Consider the following 19,923-nt stretch of genomic DNA (forward strand, 5'->3'; position numbering starts at 1 on the left):
CTTCTAGGTCACCTCACTCAACTCTCCACTCTCCCCCTTTGACTTTCAAACTCCTGTAACCACAAGCTGGGGGAGGGGGCCACCCATTTCCCCTCTGGCACAAACCCACTCCATTTGTCACCTTAAAAAACCCATATTTAGTGGGCCATTACTAGCCTAGCCTGGCTTTACCAGAAGTTGAATCCAGGAATTAGAAGGGTCTCAGTCTACACCCTACTCACCCACTCCCAAACTATTACCCGTATGCTGTTTGTTTTTGTGCCAGCAGCGTTCCATCCTTCATTGGCACCCAGGGTGTGTGTGCATGTGACAGGATCACCTAGACTGGAGCACGGCAAATCGCCCACCACAACTCATTTTCTAAAGGACTGCCACTGCGTAACGGAGATCAACGGGAGGGCCGTGCAGTTCCCAGCGCAAGGCAAGGCACACGTCAAGGTGAAGATTGAGGGTCAGCATGGAGGTGGACTCCGGATCTGGATTCACCATCGTGTCGGACCAGACCACGAGGACATTCTTCCCCGGGGGTAAGTTGCCCCCTCTGGAGCCCATCCCGGCAACTTTGCAATCATACTCAGTGGGCTGCATCTATGTTATGGGAATGTGTGCTGTGAGAGTACAGTTCCGGAACAAACAGGCTATGCTCAATCTGGTGATTGCAAAGGGTAGTCGCCCCAGTCTCCTGGGCACTGACTGGTTCCCTGCCCTGGGACTGAGTATATCAGGGCTTAATTCAATCCAAACCTGCCCTGAGATGAGCGAGGCATTATGCAACGAATTTGCTGGTCTCTTTAATGGAAAACTGGGTTGTTATAAAGGGCCCCCAGTTGACTTCGAGTTGGACCCCGGGGTAGCCCCAAACCGACTCAAACGAAGGCGAGTGCCATTTGCACTGCAACCCAAGATCGAGGCAGAGCTGGATAAATTGGTCAAGCAGGGAGTTCTCTCACCCGTGGACTCTGCTAAGTGGGAGACTCCAATCGTCACGCCCCTTAAAGCAAATGGGGAAGTCAGGATCTGTGCAGATTACAAATGTACTATCAATAAGGCACTCAGGGGAAACTCCTACCCCATTCCAGTCGTATCACATCTGTTAGCTAAACTGGCTGGGGGCAAGGTGTTCACCAAAATTGACTTGGCAGAAGCTTACCAACGGTCTTGCCATTTTTTGATGATGTTTTAATTGCTGGAAAAGACCTACAGGAACTGGTTGAGCTTGTCTGTGCAGTGTTACTCAAGTTCAAGGAGGTGCGGTTGCAACTGGGAAAGGAAAAATGCAGTTTTGGGGTACCAACTGTGGATTTTTTGGGGTTTAAAATTGACGCATCAGGCATCCACCCCACAGATGCTAAAATTAAGGCCATCATCGAGGCATCACGACCACAGAACAAGATGGAGTTGCAGTCATTCCTGGGACTTATTAACTTTTATCATTCATTCTTACTCCAGGCTGAGACTGCCACAACAAGGTATCTCGCCCCTGAAGATCTGGTCTGGGTGAGGAACTATTCACGAGGTCCGTGGTGGGTGGCCGGTGTGATCACCTGGGCAAGTGGACCTGTGTCCTATTATGTGACCTTGGAAAATGGGCAAGTTTGGAAGAGACATATAGAACAGCTGAGGCGCTGGGCGCTCAGCAGGGAGAAGTCAGATGCAGAGAATTTACAGACGGAGGATAATTCATCCCTGGCTAATGACGCACAGCTGCGAGACCAGAGTGAAAATGGCCCAGAGGTGCAGTCACCAGGGGCTGCAGCAAATGAACCAGGGTCTGCTAGTCCTCATGATGATGAGGTACAGGTAGGGGACCCTGAGCTGTCTGGGACTCCATCCCTTCCTGACAAAACCACTATAGCAGCCCCTCCACCGCAGATAATACCCAATCCAGTACCTGTGACACCTGTTGTCAGGAGATCAAGTAGAAGTTGTAGGACCCCACAGTACCTGAGGGATTACGTCTGCTGTGCTCACTAGGGGGGGGGAGTGGTGTTGTGTATTGAGTCAAAGGATTTTATATCTGTATTACTATTGTCTGTATTTGCATTAGGGTAAAGTAACTGCCTTTTGGTTCCAGAGGGTACAGCTACTATTGGTTCATTTAAGCTGCTGTATTTGGATCCTCTGTCTTATTGGTTTCCTCCAAAAGGCAGCACTGTGCTTGCCTCAAAAATGTCTCCCTTTCTAGCTAGTCCCCTGTCCCTATAAATGTAGCTTTCCTTTCCTCAGAGCTCAGTCTTGTTTGCTTTAATAAAGAAGTGTCACTAGAGAACTGTCTCCAGCATAGGTGCAGGGCCACCCACCTGCAGGGGGGGCAGCCGCCCGTGGGGTGGGGCAAGCCGGGGCAGGACGCTCCACAGGGCCTCCTGCATTGCAGGGGGCTGGACTACATCTTCATGGTTCCTTCAAACTCTACAATTCTATGACTCACAGTGCCAATCTGCACTAATCCAGTTTTACAGAATGAATAAATCATATATTTGGTTTTTAAAACGAAAGCTTGTTAACAGTTTGCATTCTGCATTCTCTCATGATATTTTTTGTTTAAAAAACTGTTGCTCGATTATCCTGTTTCTGCACAATGTTTGGCATGTGATAGACTATGCATACTTTTGGCATTTGGATCTAACGTTCAAGGAATTCCCTTATGTGGGATGTTTCCCTTTGTCACCCACTGGTGCAGACCAGCATGTTCTGATGTATTTATCAGGAGAAATTGCAAGGTTACACAATGGGCAATCTAATGAGCAATTCTTCACCACTTTCAAGCTCTATTAAAACAACAACTGTGATTCACACCACTGGGAAGTGAGGGAAAGTCTTGGGAAGTGATAGAACATTTCACAACTTTTGCATCGTTAATTATGTTTCTGAAGTGAGAGATTCAGTGGGTTAAAAAAGAAGAGAAACAATTCTCGGTCTGAAAAATATTAACAAGCACAACCGCTCTCTTCACCACAGAAAACAACTGGGGTCATATAAGGTCCCTTGGTTCACACCCCACAAGCCCCCTCTAGTGGTTTTCTCACATCTCAGCTTTAGCACACAAACTGTGAAGTGTTTGTGTTCTTGTTCTAAATCAAACTAGTTGTATGAAGGTTTTGAAAAGTCCTACACCCTGATTCAGAAGCCTCTCTTGTATTAGAATGGGATAGCAACTGACTAGCACTCATAGAAGCTCAGTATTTAGGATTATAGAAACACTGTAATTTTGAAGACTCTTTCCAGTCAGGAATGGCTTTGGCACAACCCCTTAGTCCTCATCCTCTGCTGAAACTATGCCTAGTATGTAAAATCAACTGGATTTCTATTTTTTCCTGCTTACCCTCCCCTCCCTCTTCCATCTCTCCTTCCCCTGTGTTGGACTTCACACTGTAAGCCCTAGAGGTGCACTCCATTGTCTCCTGAGACAGATGGATGCCAAGAAACAACAACGACAACAATGTGATTAGTTTAATACTTACAATTTCAGGGAGTCCTGCCCCCCCCCCCCGCAGCAGTCAGGAATCAAAGATTCAGGAGTGCGAGGATCCTTGCAACAGGCAAGGATTCCTGTTGCAAGGATCCTCACACTCCTGAATCTTTGATTCCCAGAATAGACATTAGTGGCCACACTAAGCCAGGGAAAGGATATGACTAGGATATATGGAGAATGACATGGAATAACTTAGCATTTACTAAGAAACAAATCTTCCCAAACAATTATTTTGACAGCAGAGCTTATTTCAATGGTAAGCACTTCTGCTAGACTTCCTCATATATACAGTATTAGTTCTCTGAAAATAGATCCTAATGCAGCTAAAATGGCACCATCCATATGAAAGAAAGAGGCATCAGCAGGCTTGGGAAACACACAAACTTTGCAGACGTTCCCCCCCCCCCCAAACACACACAACTTGAGGGGGGGGAATCCAAGGAGGGCTCAGCTTGCTCAGTAGCCACAGGCTATTGCAATACTGTTTAGGAGGGGAATGGAAAATCAGGGGGAAAGAAGAATGCAATGGGGTGTCCTAAGAGAGGGCATGGTTGGCCAGCACCCTGAATAGGAGCATTCCATATGGCAGCATTTTGCTGCAGATTCCATTTGTTAAACTCATATTCAATGAATTACTGAATTAGCATGAATGTCAGCTTAGCTTATCCATATATGTACAGGGTGCCAATCTTATGGTAATGATAATCACTACTTGTCTCCTCCTTTTTGCAATGGGAGATGGTTCAAACTGTGGACATGGACACATTCTAGCCATGACATTCCATAAGAATATGTGCAAATGTAGTGCATGAAGTCCTTGTCATTCTCTATGCATTTAAAAAGGTAAAGGACCCCGACAGTTAAGTCCAGTCGCAAATGACTCTGGGGTTGCGGCACTCATCTCGCTTTAAAGGCCGAGGGAGCCGGTGTTTGTCCACTTCCACAGACAGTTTTTCCGGGTCATGTGGCCAGCATGACTAAACCGCTTCTGGCAAAACCAGAGCAGCGCACAGAAACGCCATTTACCTTCCCACCAGAGCGGTACCTATTTATCTACTTGCACTTTGATATGCTTTCAAACTGCTAGGTGGGCAGCAGCTGGGACCGAGCAACGGGAGCTCACCCCATTGTGGGGATTCAAACTGCCAACCTTCTGATCAGCAAGACCAAGTCTCAGTGGTTTAGACCACAGTGCCTACATACACCCACATCTTTATGCATTACATTACTATAAATAGGGCATGAAATACCACAGCTAATATTGTACAACAAATATATTTTTGCTCTTTAGATGAAAGAGAACAGACATACCTCTTCCACAAAGCTTTCCTTCTTGTCAAGCATTTCTTGTAATGTCTGGAGAATTTTAATACAGAGTTTTTCTTCCTTCTCCATTAGCCTTTTTGTATGATTTATCAGCCTTAAAGTAAAACATGAGACAAAATATCACACCAAATGGGGTTAGTCTCATTTTGATGATTTTCTAATCCAGGCATCCCCAAACTGCGGCCCTCCAGATGTTTTGGTCTACAACTCCCATGATCCCCAGCTAACAGGACCAGTGGTCGGGGAAGATGGGAATTGTAGTCCAAAACATCTGGAGGGCCGAAGTTTGGGGATGCCTGTTCTAATCACTTGGATACTTTTCTTTATATTGTCAAAAACTAATGAGGTTTATGCTGCACAACCGCTTTATAAATTGTTAGGTTAAATGTATATGGCTTCACATTTCTACTAATGCAAAATAATGCATATCTAACTACATATAAATTTGCAATTCTTACACAGATGGCCTTGACCAGTGGTTCCCAAACTCACCCCCACTCCAAGAACCACATGAAAATTGCTAAGGGTCTTAGCAGGTTTTTGATTTTTCTGCTGATTACAGCAATGTTAATGAACTGTGTTAGAAAACTGCGATTTTTGTTGTAGTTCTATTGCTTTTCATATCTTATATATTTTACTTCAATGTATTACAATTTGAAATCCATAGAATGAAATACAATATAAGAAATGTAAAAAGCAATATATATCAGTCTATATATCAGTCTATTTAATGCAATGGATGTGCCAACCCCCATCTTCAACCATAACTTAGCAAGCATGCTGTGGACCACCTGAGTGAAGTTGTGGTCCATGGATCACGGTTTCGGAATCCCTGGCCTGGCCTAAACAGATGTTAGCTAACTTTTCCAGAAGAATGGGTAGCTCATTGGGAGCTCAGCACTACCCCATTACCAGACAAATCTATTTGGGAAACAACTGGGTCCAAGTCCGGCTTTAAAGGAAAAAGTCATACCCACCAATGGAGAAGGGAACAGACTACCTGTGATTGGTTTATCTTGTTTTCTAGTTTTTCTTTAAAAAGAAAAAGTTGAATGGTAGCCATAAAGAGGGGCAGGGATCACCATGCATGGGGGTGGGGGGAGATTAACCTGCCCAACCTGCCCAGTAAAAATGCACACACCCACCTAAAGCTGCTATTTGCCCCTTGAGGAAGGCTGCCATTGGTTTGTTGGCATAACCATCAACCTTTGTGTAAATGCTACCACCTCAGCTTTGCAAAATATGCCAGTTGTTGTAGAAAAAGGAAAATTGCCAAATTTCTTTGCTTCTCCAAGTTTGCTCTGTTTAAAATATGCAGATTTCCTCAAGGACATCAATTAAACACTTTAACAAGTCAAGACCAAGTACAGATAGTGGAAGACTGAATACACTGCAAGTTTAACAATATATAATAAAAATCAAGGAAGATATTGGTTTTGTCTCAGTCCCCAGATCAAATGCTTTAACAAAAGGAATTAAATGCATATTAAGTTTCACTGCAATATATTTAAATTTAAATACTCAGAACATTTTGTAATCCTTGTATATCTATTTGATTTTAGAAAACCTGTGTGGTATTAAAAGGTTCTACAGTTACATAGAAGAAAATCCAGCACACATTGCTTTGTCTTTCTATTCATTTCAGCTATTTACAGGGCTGTTTCCCTAACAGTTTTCAATTATTATTGTTGTTGTTGCTGCTGCTGTTATTGTAGTTATTATTTTTATTTTATTTGTACCCCGCCCATCTGACTGGTTTGCCCCAGCCACTCTGTGTGACTTCCAACATATATAAAAACATAATTAAACATTACACATTAAAAGCCTTCCCTATACAAACTAACTAAACGTTATTTTGGATCACTTGCACACCATTGACTGGGAGAATTGGTGCTCTGGTGCCTGCCTCATCCCCTACGACTCTGACATCCGATGTATCTTTGATGCAAGTGGAACCAAGTGTCTTTCACTATGATGACTAAGGCAGCAGAATAAACCGCAATGGGTAAAACCAAGACAAGCCTTGTCTTCAATAGCTTCAGGCACTTACTTGGACATGAAAGCCCCACATCTGATTCTAGCATCACTTCCCTCAGGGAAAAGAAGTTCAGGGCTGTGCAATACATCAACCAACACCGAAAATTCAGCCTGCATCATGGGGCTGAACTGCTGTTCCAAGGAGGCCACAACATCCTAAAAAAATAAAACACCAAGAGGAAAGTGTCCGGTTTGGTTGGAACTGGTTTAACGTCTGCAAATAGTTTTCCAATCATGAAGTACAACAAATCCTCATTTTTCAACATTTCCCCCAACCTGTGATGTGGACTGGGCTGAAAAATAGTAGTCACATACCACAAACACATAACACTCAGGCAAAGTGTTAATTTAATCCAGTCACTCATACACACATGGCCACTATATTTATAACACGATGTTTTCACTAGAAGTCTATCTATGCAAGAACATAACAAATGGTTGCCTAATCTGACAAAGAAAGTCTTCTCTGGACAGAATGGCTCCTTCTGTGGGAGGAAGTAAACCATTGGAACCAACTCATAGAATCATAGAATCATAGAATCATAGAATCATAGAGTTGGAAGAGACCACAAGGGCCATCCAGTCCAACCCCCTGCCAAGCAGGAAACACCATCAAAGCATTCCTGACAGATGGCTGTCAAGCCTCTGCTTAAAGACCTCCAAAGAAGGAGACTCCACCACACTCCTTGGCAGCAAATTCCACTGCCGAACAGCTCTTACTGTCAGGAAGTTCTTCCTAATGTTTAGGTGGAATTTTCTTTCTTGTAGTTTGAATCCGTTGCTCCGTGTCCGCTTCTCTGGAGCAGCAGAAAACAACCGTTCTCCCTCCTCTATATGACATCCTTTTATATATTTGAACATGGTTATCATATCACCCCTTAACCTTCTCTTCTCCAGGCTAAACATACCCAGCTCCCTAAGCCGTTCCTCATAAGGCATCGTTTCCAGGCCTTTGACCATTTTGGTTGCCCTCTTCTGGACACGTTCCAGCTTATCAGTATCCTTCTTGAACTGTGGTGCCCAGAACTGGACACAATACTCCAGGTGAGGTCTGACCAGAGCAGAATACAGTGGTAATATTACTTCCCTTGATCTAGATGCTATACTCCTATTGATGCAGCCCAGAATTGCATTGGCTTTTTTAGCTGCTGCATCACACTGCTGACTCATGTCAAGTTTGTGGTCAACCAAAACTCCTAGATCCTTTTCACATGTACTGCTCTCAAGCCAGGTGTCTCCCATCCTGTATTTGTGCCTTTCATTTTTTTTGCCCAAGTGTAGTACTTTACATTTCTCCTTGTTAAAATTCATCTTGTTTGCTTTGGCCCAGTTGTCTAATCTGTTAAGGTCATTCTGAAGTGTGATCCTGTCCTCTGGGGTGTTAGCCACCCCTCCCAATTTGGTGTCATCTGCAAACTTGCTCAGGATTCCCTCAAGCCCATCATCCAAGTCATTGATAAAGATGTTGAACAAGACTGGGCCCAAGACAGAACCCTGTGGCACCCCACTAGTCACTACTCTCCAGGATGAGGAGGAGCCATTGATGAGCACCCTTTGGGTTCGGTCAGTAAGCCAGCTATAAATCCACTGAATGGTAGCATTGTCTAGCCCACATTTTACCAGCTTCTTTACAAGAATACCATGGGGCACTTTGTCAAAGGCCTTGCTGAAATCAAGATAGGCTACATCCACAGCGTTCCCTTCATCTACCAGGCTTGTAATTCTGTCAAAAAATGAGATCAGATTAGTCTGACATGACTTATTTTTCAGGAACCCATGCTGACTTTTAGTGATCACAGAGTTTCTTTCTAGGTGCTCACAGACTGTTTGCTTAATGATCTGCTCTAGAATCTTTCCTGGTATTGATGTCAGGCTGACTGGGCGGTAATTGTTTGGGTCCTCTCTTTTCCCCTTTTTGAAAATAGGGACAACATTTGCCCTCCTCCAGTCTGCTGGAACTTCGCCTGTTCTCCAGGAATTTTCAAAGATTATTGCCAGTGGTTCTGAAATCACCTCTGCCAGTTTAGTAACAGCTATGTAAGCATTTATTTTCAAAAGACAGAATGTTTACTGTGCTGCCACAACATTATGCTAACATCAGATATGCCAGCATACATTTTGGATGAAAGCATCATTCAGGAGGAAGGAAGACAAACTTCTGTCACTGACCTGAGAGAGTGAGAAACCACCATAAGGGGGACAGGAGTTCAGTGTGGACGGATGGAGAACCAATCTATCCTACCACTTCTCTGTCTCTGATACTTACCTATTGTTAGTGGGCACCTCTAAGGACCCATCTAGGCTCACATTCCAATTGGCAGCCTAAAGCGCATCAATCTAGGATTTAGCTGCCGATCTCGTCAACTGAGAAAGGGGAGAGCCTATGATTCAAAACATAATCCCTGAGCCTTACACCTTAAGAGTAAAAGGGGTTGAATTCAAATTGCATGGAAACAAGGGCTGCCTCCTTCCTTTCACGATGGAAGAGCACTGAGTCCATCAGTTTTGTAGGTTGTTTTTTTTTTAATGTAGTGGGAAAATTTGTAGAAAGAGAGATATAAGTGTGACTAAACCTGCTGTGCCACAGAAGTATCTTCAATATACATAATAAATAGTTGCATTTTCCAATATGAAAGTCTTGACTTCCCCAACACTCTAGGCAGTCCATAAAAAGTCAATGGGGGTGAAAATTGGCTGCTTAGTTTGTTGAGCAGTTTTAAGATTCGAATTTGGAAACTCTTGTGGATTTTGTGGCATGCTGGTCCTAAGCATTGTGTTCTCCAACACCTCATACACATTTTTTTTTAAAAACCCAATAATATACAGACTGTAAACGTGCCATTTTCCACCACACCTGTAGTTTCTCAATGATATTCCTGTAATCCCAAGCCGGTCCTCCAAGTGCTTCTTTAAAGCGAGGTCCGCTGCGGGCAGACATTCTCCAACCCAGCACTGCTCTCTGCACCATATTAGAATGACTCTTCATGAAGAGTGTATTAACTTGGCTGTCCAAATCCACAGGGATTGCAATTCCACGGTTCTTTGCTTTGGAAGAAAGCATTTGGAATAGAAAAATCTTAGTACAGATGCAAACAGAAATAAATAATCCAAGTAAAAGGATGGCATATAAGAAGGGAATGTTGCTGAAAATGGAAATTTTGTGTGTCACACTTTCGCTATGGAGATAGAAAAAAGACTAGGCTTGCAACAGACTAAACTTCTGGAGGGGGGGAGAACCCACTACTGCCTAAGATTCTCCATGGGTGTAGAGTGACATCACTCTGTATGTTGCCACCTCTCTAAAAAAAAGTTATATACTGTATTCTACATTGTCTTTTTCTGCCTCTGTGTTTTGTGCCCTCTTTCTCTTCCTCTCCATGTTTTGCATTTCTTTGCCCCCACTCTACCACTGGAAACAATTTGAGGGAGGCAGCCAAAACATTATGGCAAAAGAGGGGAGAACTTAACACAACAGGCATTCATAAATGTACAAGGCAAACACATACATAAGTACTGTATATAAACCACGTTTCTGAAATACTACAGGAGAGCAATCCTGAAGTCATTTTGACACTCCCAAATTGACCTCAATATATTTCTCTGCAAAGAGGGAGGAAATGGGGAAAGTCTTCCCTTTGTCTGTTTAGGGAAGCTTTTAATGTTTAAAAGACCATTGTTTTTTAATATTCTGTTGGAAGTCGCCCAGAGTGGCTGGGGAAGCCCAGCCAGATGGGCGGGGTATAAATAATAATATGTTGTTGCTGCTGCTGCTTACAAATCCTGTCTTAAGGGCGTATTTGTATATGAATAGGGTGAGCCTGTGACCTGGATTCAGAAACTAAAATTATTTACCATCTTGGTAAGTATTTACCATCTTGGCTGCCCATTGTAAAGCAATCAGTGACCATTAACAGATATCCTGGCAGACAGGATTTCTGCTGTAGACCGCCTCCTTCTGTGATGTATGTATGATGTTTCAGGGGGGTGGTCCCGAGCTACAGGGTGGGCAACTTCAAAAGTCTATATAAGGGCTTCCACACCATTGTTCTGGGTTCTATCCTCCCTCCTGTGGGGACCCTGTTGCAACAGTCAATAAAGATCAGGCTTACTAGTCGCTTTGCTTCTCAATATTCTCTGGTTGGCATCTGTTATTTTCTCCTAATGATAGGGAACCCACTTAAGGACTCTATACAGGCTCCTGGATACCCCATAAGGGAAAAGGAGCAGGTTTTTTTCTACAACACTATGAAGAGAAAAAAGAACAGTTTTCTGGAACTTCCAGAGGACAGTGCCTATCTGCACCAGAGGAGGCAGTATTGCAAGTTTGATGAATGTATTAGCTATAGGCACAGAATCTCAGGGAAGCTGTTGTTGAGAACAAACATCCCCCTCCTAGAGAATTTTGGAATAGAGAAGTGGCAGCCTTTGCCTTTTCTGAAATAGTTGTGAGTGTTTTAAAAAAGGAAGTTCCTTTACTCTATTAGTTACACATGTTGGCATTTAATCTTTAAGGCCTGTGTCCTGGGAGACCAGGTAAAAATTTCACTTAAGCCATAATAATAATTGGAATGAAATTGGCAGAATGGATTTTTGAAAATCACCCTACATATATTAATTGGCTTACCAATGCCCGGATGACTGTGTTGTTAAATACTGTTTGGGGTTAATGGCCACTCTGAATGCCATTTTCTTCTGACTCATGTTTACCATCTCTCTCTCTCCTCCCCCATGCAGGAAACCATTTCACACATCTGATGAAGTAGACTGTAGTCCACAAAAGCTCGTGCTTTTAATAAATTTGTTAGACTTTAAGATACTACAAGATTCCTGGTTGTTTCTGATATCAGAAACTAACATTGCTACCCCTTCAGAAATAGTATATCCAGGAATATATGAATAAATTGTAGAGCACGAGGGCTGAAACAATCGCATTCCTACAGATCTTCCAGGCATTATTTGAAGCAAGCAAGCCACTTTCTTCCATCAGTGGCTGAGCAGCCGTCAAGCGCTATGATTTTTCAAAGACTTTAAGCTAATTAAAACTATCACAAAGAAAGCAAGTGAAAATGTGTTCCTTTCTTCTGAATGGTTCTTAAAATGTATAATTCTATTTGTAATTAAGGTTTGAATCGATTGTCAGGGGTCGCAGCTGAAGTTTTGAGCTGTAAACAAAACCTCTGTCTGCTTATCATAGTAGCTTGTAGGAAGCTTAACTTTCATTTGTTCCACATTTCATTATTTAAAAACAACATGAAACATATGTTCCCTTTTCAAAATACCAGCAAAGAAATATGAACATATATATTTATTTTTATTCAAGTTATTACTGACTTCTTTATTCGACAGCATGTGCCGATTTCTTGTACTTTTGTACCACACTAATTTATTCCACAAGCATGCTAGTTTGTTGTTCCTGTTCGGAAGGTTTCTGAAACGATGCAGAGAACTTGTAGAGCAAAGTGGGGTTAAACCCCCCCCCACACAAGATTTAACTAAAGATGCCACCAAAAACCACATGAACCAGAATATGTGCTGGATTTGAGGGTTCTACTTTGGGCAGACTAGAAGTACGGTAGTTAGCCAGCCATTTTATTTACATATAATAAATAATGCTTGCATGAGAAAAAAAATCAAATACGAGAATGATCTCTGACACTTCCTCAAACATACACACAATTTCCAAAAGGCACAGAGTTGCAGAGGGAATCATATGGCTCCTATAATCTCCTGGCCAGGGGTATATGGGCTGTTAGGGGAGGGATGGTACCTCTGGGGGGGGGGGGACATGTGGTGCTCCCTATGGGGTAGTTTGTCCACCTTTGGTCCCAACCCTGGAAACTCACTTGGAAACTCACCTGTGGCTCCTAGAAACTGTCAGCATTCAACAGCAGCCACAGCCCAGGAATGGCTTCAACTGGTCAATTAAACCAAGTGAATGTAGCCAATGGGAATCAAAGACTCAGGGAGTTAGGGACTGTGCCTGAAAACAGGATTGAGCTGATTGAGCAGAAAAGACCAAGAGGGGGTCCAACGGTCAAGAAGGTGATTTCTGCACGTGCTGTAGAGAGAAGTGAAGGGCAGATGGGGCTCATCAACCTGGGAAGGGAGCCCATCTAGGAGAAGAAAAACTCTGATCTTGAACCTCCGCTGCCTTGCAAGACATCGAGAGAAGAAAAGGAGCAAATCCTACACAAATCAGGAGTGGAGACCCTTTTTGAGTCCACGGCTCCCTTAACCAACTACCCCCGTGGGACTCAGGAGCCCAGTTATGGCATCCCTTGTCTGCAGAGCTGGCAGCCTCTCACCCTTTTTCACACCCCTTCCCTGGTGGAGTGTTCCCTCAGCCTCTTCTCCTCTCCCCTTTCTTTGAGAGTCCTCTGGGCAGCTGTTGTTGACGTCCCTGGTCTCTGAGTTGCCCACCCCCACCCCAAAGAGAGGTGCCTCCACACACTGCCCCAGAGCCACCATTCGCCTGGGGAGCTTGCAGCCAGGGCTACTGCTGCTGTGGCAACAAACAGAGGGCATCAGAGAAGGGAGGGAAGGAAAAGAGAGACGGAAGCCAGTGTTGCCCATGGCACCCCTGACTATCATTCAAGGCACCCTTGGGTGCCATGGCACACTGGTTGAAAACTATCCAACTGTCTTAAGGCAGTCCTTCAGATAGTTCGCACCTTCTATGCTTCCTTCCAGCACCTTCTGAAGCCAACCTGGTGCTTTCCTTTGAATCCCATCAGCGAGGCCAAGAGGGGGCTCTTGTTGTCTGGGCAACCCAGAACCTCCATACACCCTGCCAGAGAGGTTACTTCGGTGCTGTTAACTAACACTACCAAACCCTTTGTCACGTAAATCCAAAACTGGTAACAACACAGACAACGTAACAGGTTGTATGTAACTATATAAATTCTTTTTAAATGCGATTCAACATATCATATCAAAATATATGGTTATATAGACCAACTTATCATATAAACGAAACATATTATGAGAAGTTAAAGTCCAGCAGATTGATCAGGAAATACAATCTATCTTGCCAATAAATTATATTATTTATTATTATTTTGGCAATATCCACAGTGTGGAATTAACTAACATAGCAGTTTGACTTCACCTCCAGATGCGCACTCCATTGTCTCTCAAGACAGACAGGTGCCAACCAAACCCCTGGCTCCTGGGCCATGCTTGCTGGGACTGATGGGAGCTATAGTTCAGCAACATCTGGAGGGCCAAAAAAAAACCAATCCTAGTTTAAGGGATTGTCTGCCAGATGCCTCAGCTTTAGCTATGGTTAACATTTACTAAGCTTAATGTTAAATATAGGTTAGTGTTATGTGTGAACCAACAGCACTTTTGGCCAAATGCCAACTTTGTGCCCACTCCTGCCACCCAAGAACCAGGAGGGGAGGAGACGCTGGGTCTCAAACTCTCCATCGCACAGACAGCCTCCAAAGTCTGCCACAGCAAGTGGCAGAGCTCCTTCAAAATTTGGAACACTGGATTAAAATTAATGGCATAAACTTAATCAGACTATTGAAGTTGCGGTATGAGGTTTGAGTGATGATTCCTGCTGTAACTGAAAATGGAGAGGAGTAGATCTTCTCTTATTATTAATGCTATTATTGTTGTTGCTTACAGCTTGCAAGGGCTTTATACTTACGCCTTCTGGATTAAAGGAAAAAAAGGATCACAAGTGAGGTTTATTAGAGGAAAATTGGAAGTGTGTGCAGGTAAAGCTCCAGGCAGTGTGAGGCAGAGTGATGCTGTCTGATGCTGTCAAAACAATGGAAGGAAGGGGAAGATGTGATGGGCTGCTTTGGGGGGGGGGGGAGTTTTACCTATCACCTGCTCAGCTTCATGAAATTGAAAGAACTTAACGAATAAGACCGAATGAATTTTAAATAATTAAACAATTAGGGATGTTAATTAAAGTTTGGAGTGCCAGAAAATGTAGATGAGAACCTGATGGAAAATGGCCAGCAAGAACCAGTATACTCTTATAGAGGCAAATTGAGAAATTTCAATGGAAAGTCATTGGCTTGGGTCTGCTTGGTTTAAGGGGAGGGCGACTAAAGATTGAACTGTTACAAGTTTTCTAGGAAAGACAGTCTGCCTTCCCCTACTATTATGGGCTGACTGTTAAGGCGCTATGGGAAAATACCAAGCTAGGTGGTCATCGCTGGAATTTCCTATTTTAGAATGGACAGCAACAGACCACAAGAGGAGATACTTGGATTGGGCATTTAAGAGGTCTGGACAGAATGCACCGTGCAGATAAGAAGAAAAGGGAAACAGCTAGTAAAAGTGAACTATTGGGTTTTCATACATAGTTTATTTTAGAAATGATAAATACTGACTTATTGTGTTTTTGATCATTTGTGGAGTAACCTCACTTGTAGATATTGCAAATGTTAAAATATTGTACATGCAGGAATTGGCAAGCTGATAAACAAGTTTTTTAAAAACTACCTACTGTAATAGAAGGTTAATTGTAAGGCATGTGAACTAGAAACAACTAGGAAAATAAACAGCAACAAGAGGAAAATTTGGACACATCATGAATGGAGTGTGGGAAACCAATTTTGGGGGAAATTGTATTAAATTTGTCTTAATTTGTGGTTAATTTGGTAAAATTTGGAAAATGATTTGGCCCCAAAAAGGAAATCAATCCCACTTACTGAACAGCAACACCTCCTCCCCAATCAAATTGTATGTATTTTATTTCCTAGTAAAAGGGGATGTAATGAGCTGCAAGTAGTTTGTAGGGGGCAGCTGGCTACTCTTATTTATTTATTATTACATTTATATACCAACTTTCCTCCACGGAGCTCAGGGTGGCATACACACCCCTCCCCCTTTCTGTTTGATATTCACAACAGTCCTGTGAGGTAGGTTAGGCTACGAAATGGTGACTGGTCCAAAGTCACCCAGTGGGCTTCAGGACTGAACCCAGGTCCTATCTGATATATGCCAATAATCTTGAGTCATTGCCTTCCCCTCCCGTGACTCATCAGCTGCTATGAATTTGAATGGAGGATAGAAGGGGGAAAGGCAGTCCAGACTGAGGGCATCCAGGCCAGCCTGATGAAACACCAGGTCAAGCCAGTTCAGTCTTACAGTAAGTGTTGCCCTTGCCTGCCAGGGAACCAGCAGCAATCAGGGTAAGATTCTTCTGCTCAAGTGTCCTGCAGCCATTCTATAGGGCAGGGGTCAGCAAACGTTTTCAGCAGGGGGCCGGTCCACTGTCCCTCAGACCTTGTGAGGGGCCAGACTATATTTTGGAAAAAAATATGAACAAATTCCTATGCCCCACAAATAACCCACTCATTTCAAAGGAGATTGCTCAAAGGTTTCCTGCACTAGCAATTTGCAGGATTTTACTTTCCTAGAAGTACAGTGGTACCTCGGGTTAAGAACTTAATTTGTTATGGAGGTCCGTTCTTAACCTGAAACTGTTCTTAACCTGAAGCACCACTTTAGCTAATGGGGCCTCCCGCTGCCGCCACGCCGCTGCCGCACGAAACAGTGAAAGCAAGGAGTAAAATCACCTACCAACTTCAGCTAAAGTTTTGATACAGGACTCTACTGAAGATTTCTGCACTGGGTTTGGCCAGGTACAGTTGTAAATTCTAAACGCAGACTGCAGTAACTGGATAAAAACAGGCTGATGTGTCTGAAAGCACACAAAAAATATGTTATCAGCTCAAGCATGTTTAGATATTATGATCTAAGATATTTATACAATACAGTAAATAAAAATTGCTGTGTGTTTTAGCCCAATACAAACACGTGCACTGCTACTGATTTCACATACTCCATGTATGATTGCACCAAGCACTCTTCTGGAGGGGTGCATGAGGGGGAAGGTGAGAGCCAGGCTCTGCTGGCCTAAGGGAAATCTGAATGGCGGATTTGGGTAGCAAGAGTATAACTTCTATGGGGTCTGGCATATGTGAAGATTGTCACTCAAGCCTAGCCATGTCAATCGCTCTATCACTCGCTGCCATGATGCTTTTGACTAAGGGCTAGGAAAGCTAAAGCTATTCTAGGCTGCATCAACAGAAGTATAGTGTTCAGATCAAGGGAAGTAATAGTCCCACTCTATTCTGCCTTGGTCAGACCACACCTGGAATACTGTGTCCAATTCTGGGCACCACAATTTAAGAAGGATGTTGACAAGCTGGAACGTGTGGAAAGGAGGGCCACCAAAATGATCAAGGGTCTGGAAACTAAGACTCATGAGGAGCACTTGAAGGAGCTGGGTATTTTAGTCTGGAAAAGAGGAGACAGAGAGGAGATATGATAGCCACCTTCAACTATATTAAGGGCTGTCACATGGAAGAGGGAGCATGCCTGTTTTCTCCTGCTCTGGACTTGAACCAATGGCTTCAAGTTACAAGAAAGGTGATTCCAACTAAACATTCAGAAAAACTTTCTGACAGTAAGAGCTGTTCAGCAGTGGAACAGATTCCCATGAGAGGTGGTGGGGTGGACTTTCCTTTCTTGGAGGTTTTTCAACAGAGAATGGATGGCCAAGTGACATTGATGTTTATCATAATAATAATAATAATTTTTTATTTATACCCCACCCTCCCCAGCCAAGGCCGGGCTCAAAGTGGCTAACAATAGATATAAAACAACTGATTAAAATACAACTTAAGAACAAGACTAAATACATTAAAATTAAAATTAAAAATGCAGCCTCATGCGGAAGGGAAAGGGAAAATGGGGGAGGGGACAGGTTGGCTCCAGGCCAAATGCCAGGTGGAACAACTCTGTCTTACAGGCCTTGCGGAAAGAAATCAGGTCCCACAGGGCCCTGGTCTCAGAAGACAGAGCATTCCACCAAGTCAAAGCCAGTGTTGAGAAGGCCCTGGTTCTAGTTGAGGCTAATCTGATTTCCTTCGGGCCGGGACCTCTAAGGTGTTACTATTTATGGACCTGAAGGTCCTCCACGGGGCATACCGGGAGAGACGGTCCCATAAGTACGAGGGTCCTAGCTAAGGGGGTTGGACTAGATGACTTGGGTCCCATCCAGCTGTTAAATTCTATGATTCTAAGTCTTTACCTGGAGGCTTGTGCTGTTGTCTGAAAATGGAGAACTGAAGAAACCACTCACTATGCTCATTACAGATTCTGTGACATACTTCTCCAGAGATGCATCTGCATGTTTTCTGTCCGTGGTTGTGTTACAAACCTAGAGTAGACAGAGGAACTGCATGAAGAATGAGTGAAAACAGCAGCTCCCATCCATCACACACACACTTTTTTTTTCAATGGAAAAAATGGAAAACAAAAAACCACCATCCCTCCCTTATACAGTAGGTGAAAACAAACATGGAACAATAAAGCTCAATTTCCTAACATTCAGATCACTAACATGAGTCACTTTTTACATTTAAAGCAATTTTTCAGTTATCATGAACACATGTTTGGTTTCCTATTCTGTTTTTTAAAAAAAAATCAAAAAGGAAGATGTTAAAAAGAAGACAACGAAAAAGGGAGAATTCAAAAGGAAGAAAAGGAAGAAACAAAACATTTATACTGATGGTACAGAAGGGTTAATGGCACAAGGATGTCTTCATGTCATGAAAATGATGTATAGATGGTACCTGACACCGGTAAAGTTAGCTAAGATCTACCATAAACATGCCAATAAGTGCTGGAAATGTAAAAAGCAAGAAGGTACTTTCTTTCACATGTGGTGGATGTGCCCCCAAGTGAGAGACTTCTGGGAAAAGATTTATAATGAATTGAAAAAAGTGTTGAAAAACACATTCGTTAAGAAACCAGAGGCCTTCTTACTTGGGATAACGGGGATGATATACCTAAGAAAGATGTCACTTTTTTTCTGTATGCCACAACAGCAGCAAGAATTATTGGCAAAGAATTGGAAGAATGAAGAATTGCCAACTGTGGATGAATGGCAGAAGAAACTGATAGAATATATGGAACTGTTTGAGTTGACGGGGAGACTCCGGGATCGGAGCGAAGAAGCAGCAGAAGAAGACAGGAAGAAATTCAAATTTTATTTGAAAAATAAGCATATAATAGATTGAATTAATGGAAGTGAGGGAGATATAAAGAGGTTGTAGATAACACAAGGGTGTGAAATAGTATTGATAGAAGATAAGGATAAATTAACTAAGAAGTAAGATATAGAATGAGTTTATAAGGATAAGATATAAAAGATATAGCAATAAGGTAATATTGAGGTAATAATTAGAGCTTACATAAGATTTAGAATTTACTAAGTATGAAATGCAACGAACCGCAGTAGGAGGAGGAAAGAGGAAGTCATTAGATTAGAAACATGGGCTATAAGTACGGTAAGAATTTTTGTAGTTTTGTATTTTTTGTGTTTTGTATTTCTTTTTTGTGTTTTGTATTTTTGTATGTTTTTATTGTTTGAAAAATCTTTAATAAATATATTTTTGGGGGGGAGGGACGTCTTCATGCCTTCCATTCCTCAGTCTGCATGGAGTTCTATGTCATCCTGCCAGATAACTGAAATTTATCATCTGTTCCTGCTTTTTAAGTAAACTATTCATTTATGAGCTACAAGATCTAAGAGGTATTTCAGCCATTCTTCCGTAACAAGACACCTGGGGGATTTCCTCCTCTGTGGAATGATACAGTGCCATACTTACAGCCACAAAGGAAGAGCACAGCAGCTGCTAAAACGGGCTGGATGTGCATTCATCATATGAGAGGTCAGTTGTGAATGCACTGCTGGAACCAAATATGTGCAACAGGTGTGCACTTTTCTGCACAGTAGTAAGCAGCACACATAATTTAAAACAAGCGATTTAGGTCAGGAGTGCCAACTTGAATAAAATATTGGGGGAGGCACCCCACACAATTCATCACAAAACACACACCATTTGAACGACAGTGTTCATCAACTTGTGATCCCCCTCAAATATTTTATTGGGGGGCTGAAGGGGCATTGGCCCCTAGAGTTGGCTCCTATGATCTACATCAGGCATCGGCAACCTCCGGCCCTTGGGCTGGATACAGCCCATGGAGGTCATTTATCCGGTCCACGGGCTGCCCGTGAACCGAGTCGCCTGCTCGGCACCCCCCCCCCCATG

General features: G+C 42.9%; 1 protein-coding gene across 9 annotated transcripts in view; it reads right to left on the minus strand.

Moving 5' to 3' along the window:
* ITPR2 (inositol 1,4,5-trisphosphate receptor type 2) overlaps nt 1-19,923 on the minus strand; it is a 264,276-nt gene that overhangs the window by 83,236 nt on the left and 161,117 nt on the right. For all 9 annotated transcript variants that reach the window (XM_035127537.3, XM_035127538.3, XM_088652318.1 and 6 more), the window contains 5 exons: nt 17,898-18,026; nt 16,382-16,502; nt 9,690-9,880; nt 6,849-6,991; nt 4,784-4,892 (listed from right to left, as the gene is read on the minus strand). In XM_035127537.3, coding sequence (XP_034983428.1) covers nt 4,784-4,892; nt 6,849-6,991; nt 9,690-9,880; nt 16,382-16,502; nt 17,898-18,026 — 693 coding nt within the window. The remainder of the gene's footprint in view (nt 1-4,783; nt 4,893-6,848; nt 6,992-9,689; nt 9,881-16,381; nt 16,503-17,897; nt 18,027-19,923) is intronic.

The sequence above is a fragment of the Zootoca vivipara genome, chromosome 9 (genome assembly GCF_965207765.1).
Source record: "Zootoca vivipara chromosome 9, rZooViv2.hap1.1, whole genome shotgun sequence".
Classification (NCBI taxonomy): Eukaryota; Metazoa; Chordata; class Lepidosauria; order Squamata; family Lacertidae; genus Zootoca; species Zootoca vivipara.